Genomic DNA, 6,000 nt, shown 5'->3' with positions numbered 1-6,000 from the left:
TTTTCCGTGTTCTGGCTGTGTTTTCTGTTGCTTTTATTTTGTCGTCTCTAAACTTGGTTGTGTGAGGAAGCACGGCGTCTCCACCTATGCTTCCATCTTGGCGGAAGTCCTCTAAAAGACAGTTATTAACCTTTGGTTGTTTGGCAATTGTATAGGCATGTAGAGGGTTTAAGATGACCTGCATTTGCATTTGAATGAAAATACAATCCCTGTTGCCTGTGCGTCTGGAAGTGTACCCTGTGCTCTGCCCACTAGATGGCTCCAGAGAAACGCCAGTCGCTGCTGCTGACCAGCAGGGCGGCTGATCTGCAGCCAGGGCTCCGGTAGGGAGGCACAGTTGCCATGGACGCACAGTTGCCATGGTTACTTCAGTCACCTGTAAGATCTGTCCTGGGCAGCACGCCACCCACATTTATTGACAAACCCCTCCAGCTTCCCTTCTAAACGAAGGAACGTTTAAGAGGCATCACTGATACTCACGGTCGGGTCAAACCAGCCACTTCTGTCTCCGGCACGATTTCATTAATTCAGCTCTGTGAGGCCGGTGGGTGTCTGGAAGCTGGACAGGAGTACAGGGGGACCCTCTGGAGATGCATTTACGAGGGGGCTCAGGAGGTCGCACCCTTCCTAGGCTCTACAGTGGGTCTGAGCCCCTCTGAGCCCCTACGGTGCCCTTCTGACCCCTTGAAGTCGGGCATTGTTATTGGGTTGCATTTCAGCAGTACGCATTTTTATAAAGGGAGAAATTGCAAAGTTTAAACTTTGTTCAATTCGAATTCCTCCTACGGTTGGCTCAGCCCGGCATAATCTAATAATTGTAAGAGGGCGCTTCCCTCGCTGAAAGGAACCGAGGGTCACGGTCTCTGTCAGGACCTCAGCCCCCAGTGCTACAAACCCAGGAGCCAGGCAGGGTCGGGACAGAGGGGCCGGCCCGGGCGGGGCTGCCCCAAGGATGTGCAGCCTCGACTTCGAGGCCTTTCCCCAGTTCACACGCAGGCCAGTGAGCAGGCCAAGCGGCCCTGGCAAGCGGGGAGACCGCACGGTGACAAGCAGAGGCTTGGCGACTCGGGGCAGATAACCAGTCTGGGACACTCAAACTGAGGATATTCTGTCCTGTGAAACCGAACTTGGCTTGAGCGTCCAGGGTTTTGAATCCACAGCTGTGCTGAGTGCCGGCCGCCTGCTGGTGACATCGCGTCCCAGGGCCTTCCCAGTTGCTGGAGGCGGAGAGCCCGCCTGTCAGCTGTGGGGGCCCTGATCAAGCGTGAGCCTCTCTGAAGCCGGGTTCTGCTAAGTAGTTGCTTGCACTGGTTCCCACGTTATCACATTTCTGGGCCGGGCTCAGCCTTTTAAGCTGCTGTGCTTTCACATGTTTTCTCATCTACCCTAAAATGTTCCTCCTGTCGGAATATTCTCCATCCTCCAAATGTGCGCGGAGTTTGCAGGCGCACCCCAGCCTCGTTTTCGGGGTCCCCCCCAGGGTGTTCCCATCTGGCCCGTGCATGTGGGCTGAGCTCCGGCCCTTGCGGACGTCCGAGGGGGCTTGGACAAGTTCCAGATGAGATGCTCCTGGATGTGGCACAGGCACCCGCGTCTGACACTCTGCAGGGAATGTCTGTGTCCTGGGTGCGCCCGTCTCCTGCCTTTTACCAAACGCGGCCCCGCACCTCCTGTGGGAAGGGACGAGCCCACCCTCGCGGCTCATCCTGGGCGATTGCCTGTCCTTTCACTGAAGGTCAGTGGTCACGAGGAACAAGGGGTCACAGTTTTCCGGAAAAGAACCACTGTGTTCTCAGTGTATCGCAGGCTCTGTGGAAGCAGGTGACGTGTCCGGAAGTCGCTGATTCTTCTTCGCTCCTATAACCATCGTACGTTTATCTGTCTTTCCTCTGGGCTGTATCTAAAAGCCCTTTTACTTTTAATTCGTATGATCCGTGTCTGTAGCTCTTTCTCGCTCCACCCCATCACTGGCTCTCCGATCAAACAGCACTGGATTCAGGCGGATTTTAGCTTCATCACGGCAGAGCTGACAGTTACCCCGACTGATGTGTAAAAGGCTGCACAATAGTAGTGAGCACGCCACCAAAGAGTAAGTCACTATCTACGGGGTGACGTTCGTGAGATTTCTCCATTCTGAGCTTGGTTTATTTTTCTGTAAGTCCCACACTCTGTTATCATGTCTTAACAAAATAAGTAATTGACATTATAATGCCTGGCCAGTCTAGAATTGAAGACTTTCATATAATTATGTCGTCAATAACGTTCTAACAGATAATTTGCTGAATTAAGTAGAAATTGTTTATGTAAGTTTTCACCCTACTCAGGAAGCAATTACTGATGCCCTACTGTGCGTGCAACATGAGAGTAATGGAACCCTACTGTGCAGAGCATGCCTGCAGCATGCAGGTGACGTTAGAGGAATTTCACCCACAGAAATATAAATAATAGGTTAATTCTCTCCTTCCCACAGGCAAAGAACATAATTTACCTTTAATGACATCTTCTCTTTGTCTCTGCCTTTTTTTTTTTTTAAATCCTCACCCTAGGACGTATTTATTTGTTTGGGAGAAAGAGAAAAAGGGAGAAAGAGTGACATGAGAGAGAGAAATAGCCATCCATCCCTTGCCGCCCATATCTACCCCAACCGGGAATCGAACCCGCAGCCTAGGTATGTGCCCTGACCAGAAATTGAACCCACGACCTTTGTTGTCATTTGAACCAACTGAGCAACTGGCCCTGATTGAATTACTGTTTTATTTTCTCCACCTGGTGACCAAACTTTGGGACCCGAAAAGAGCCAGCTGAATCACATCTCAGAATTGCAGTCTCGCTGCAGGCTTTCTTAGCAAACGAGCAGCGAGTTGAAGAATGATTTATTCCCCGCAGCAAGCTCAGTATGATTCTCCCGATAGGTGGGTTCTCTCGGGTCCGGTCCAGCCCCCCGACGGCCCTCCTGACTGGGCAGCACGGACGTCTGGTGTATACTTTCTCCGCATCGCCAGCGGGGAAGCGAAACAGAAGTGCCTTCACGGTGGGAGCCCTTTGCCACGAGAAATATTTGAATTACGTCCACTTTGAGTTCAGGGTAGTGCGTGGCTTGTTTATTCAAGGAGACTCCTTGCGGTGATCATTTTGGCTCATGGTCGACTTCTGAAATTCAGACTTTCTTACACCCAGAATGTTCTGCAGATTCGGCCTATCTATCCCAGCGTGCAGTGGGGAGAATGCACGCCCTTGGCCAGGAATTGCAGGGGGAAACCCTGAGAGCCTGTAGTCACTCCCGATAGAGTCAGAAGGATACTGCTGGCAGTGTTTGTCACCTGTTTTCCTGTTTCCTCGTCTGTATTTAAATGTCCTGTACAGCCCGGTCAGTAACGCCGGTTTCCGGCAGGGGCACCTCATTCCGGGCGTTAGCGGAGGGAGCCGGGCCTCCAGATCGCCCGCATCGGGGGAAGCACGCGATGAATAAACAGTACAGCCCGAGTGTCTTCCTCTTCTGCTTTGTTTCAGGAGTTGGGGACACTTGCCAGAAGCGGGTTCTGTTAACTCTGTCTACGCCTGGGTACTCCTGGCTATTAAAAGAAGCAGGAGGGACCTGGCCAGCAGGGTCTGTCGCAGGGGAAATGTTAAATACACTTCCCAGCTGTTTCTGCTCAACAGCCCGACGCTCCTGGGTCAGATTTACATCTTCCTTTGTTTTCTGGTGAAAATAACAGTAACTGTGCACTTCTGACGTGAACTGACCGTGACAAGAGGTGGCGAGATCACACAGTGACGTCACCCAGCTCAGGGACAGGTGCCCCTTTCAACCCCGAGGCAATGTTGCATCAAAGACCCGTCTGCAGCGCACGGCAGAATAACAGGGAAGGAGGCACTGCAGGGGCTGGGTGTCGCCATGGGGAGCAGTAGCCGCCACCTCCGTGTCGGTGTCTCCTGCCTCGTGAGTCAGAAGAGGCTCCGGGCCCAGCAGCCCCAGCCCAGCAGGGTCAGCTGGCGGCTGGCGGCCGACCTCCCTGCTCAGACTCCCTCCCACGCCCGGCATGTATATAAACGCCGAGCTCTCCGAAGCTGCCAGTCCTCTCGGGGAGGTGCTGCGAGCGGAGGCTGACATGACTCCTTCCCTGCCCGCACTGGCGCTGCTGCCGCTGCTGCTGCTGGGGGTCGTTAACCCCGCAAACGCCAACGGCCATTATGACAAGATCTTGGCCCACAGCCGGATCAGGGCCCGGGATCAGGGGTAAGTGGGGGGTCAGGGGGCTTTCTCCCCCCCTTTGCTCGTGGTCTGGACGAGTGGACTCCTATTGTTTCTCCTGATGACAAAGTTAGGAGGAGACAGGAAGCACTGAATAGTCTGTGGTTCTCGGATGCGTTTTGAACTTGAAGGATTCCTCGCAGCATAACTTGTGTATAATCGCTTTCTAGGAAACGTTACATTGTTCTACTCTAACCTCGAACAGGGCATTTCCTTATGGTACGGCTGACTTGTGTTTTTACTTTCTCCCAAAAGCAGCTGGGATGAGGTCTTCCAGATGAAAGCATCGGTGGTGGTTAGAGGCTGTCGTTAGGTAAACAGCATTGAGGTATCTCACAGGATGTTAGAGAAGCTTTTACTTAACTTCTGTCTAAAAATTAAGTAATTGGTAATGTAGTTCTCTGGCTTGTTTTAAGCACTTAAGACGCTTCTAAATTTTAGATTGGGTAAAAAATGCAAAACAAGTTTATGCTTCTTAGGAAAAATGCACCTACAATTGAGAATTTTATAAATTATGCCCTAATTTAGTGTCTTAACCGCACAGTTTCTGAAAGGGACCTTGGCACTTCCTCCCGTGTCTTAGGGCCTTCCAGGGCAAGCAAGACTTCTGTCTCTTTAAGAGGGAAAAAACTCTTAAAATTCTGGCAGAGGAAGTTCTGGTCTATTAGTTCCACTGAAAAACTGAATTTCCCTTGTGTGGCCACGTTACTGAACGTTACCTCCACGCAGTGGTGTGATGACTCACCGGAAAATCACAGAGTGAAACAGTGATTTCACGGTCATCGCTGTGCAGGCAGTAGTGCAAGGATCTGACCTCTGCTCTCTGACCTCTCACGGCTCCGGGGGCCCCGCAGGCTCCCCCACCCCGGGATGAGGCCACCCTTAGCTTGCAAAGGTCGATGGACTCTTTAGGTTGAAAGTACTAAGACACGTGAAAAGCTCCGTGGAGCCGGAGGCTCTCCGCCCCATCAGCGGGACTCCGGGACACTGGCAGCTTGCTCTCAGCGCCTGTCCCTTCTTCGCTCTCGTCTTCCCGGTGGCTCCGTGGGACCAGGAGTCAGGCTGGCGCGAGGCTAGACTCCCACCTTCGAAAGTCAGGCCCGCTCCTCGACTTTCTTTTCTTTGTGCATCTCCCCTGTGATGATGAAATAAAACGAGTTGCCATCGGAACATAACTCTCTTTCTTCTCTCCTGCCGCTCAAGCCCCAACGTGTGTGCGCTTCAGCAGATTCTGGGCACCAAGAAGAAGTACTTCAGCACCTGCCGGAACTGGTACCAGGGGGCCATCTGCGGGAAGAAGACGTGAGTCCCGCCGTTTTCTGCAGGGCCTTCCCTGGGGCGCACGCTGCATGTTTCTGGAAATACTCCCCCAGGTGGCGAGGGTCACACACACGAGTGACAGGTTCAGCCTGCGTTTCTCCGTGTACTGGGGGACTCTCATCCTGGACCAGTGTCAGGAGGCCCAGAGGCAGCTCATCACAGGCACATGGCAGTGTGACGTGGTGTAACGCGGGGTCGGGTGCGGGCCAGGTCATTTCTTTCTGTTTTTTTTTTTTAAAGATTTTATTTATTTATAGATAGAAGGGAGGGAGAGAAACATCAGCTGGTTATCTGTCATGCACCCCAACCACCAACCCGGCCCACAACCAAGGCATGTGCCGTGACTGGGAATAGAACCAGCAACCTTTCGGATTGCAGGCCGGCACTCAGGCCACCGAGCCACACCAGCTGGAGTGGACTCTGTCATT

General features: G+C 52.6%; 1 protein-coding gene across 7 annotated transcripts in view; it reads left to right on the top strand.

The window, feature by feature from the left end:
• Nucleotides 1-3,923: 3,923 nt before the first annotated feature.
• Nucleotides 3,924-6,000, top strand: part of POSTN (periostin) — a 29,198-nt gene continuing 27,121 nt past the window's right edge. For 3 of the 7 annotated variants that reach the window (XR_008391689.1, XM_053665593.1, XM_053665589.1), the window contains exons 1-2: nt 3,924-4,237; nt 5,456-5,554. Coding sequence is in view for 6 of the 7 variants with exons in the window: in XM_053665593.1 (XP_053521568.1) it covers nt 4,041-4,237; nt 5,456-5,554 (296 nt within the window). In the remaining variant the exon portion in view is untranslated. The remainder of the gene's footprint in view (nt 4,238-5,455; nt 5,555-6,000) is intronic. The other 4 variants (XM_053665595.1, XM_053665591.1, XM_053665592.1 and 1 more) reach the window with 4 other exon arrangements.

The sequence above is a fragment of the Artibeus jamaicensis genome, unplaced genomic scaffold, assembly GCF_021234435.1.
Source record: "Artibeus jamaicensis isolate MK-2021 breed Jamaican fruit bat unplaced genomic scaffold, CSHL_Jam_final contig_415, whole genome shotgun sequence".
Lineage (NCBI taxonomy): Eukaryota > Metazoa > Chordata > Mammalia > Chiroptera > Phyllostomidae > Artibeus > Artibeus jamaicensis.
This window is presented reverse-complemented; position numbering and strand designations above follow the sequence as displayed.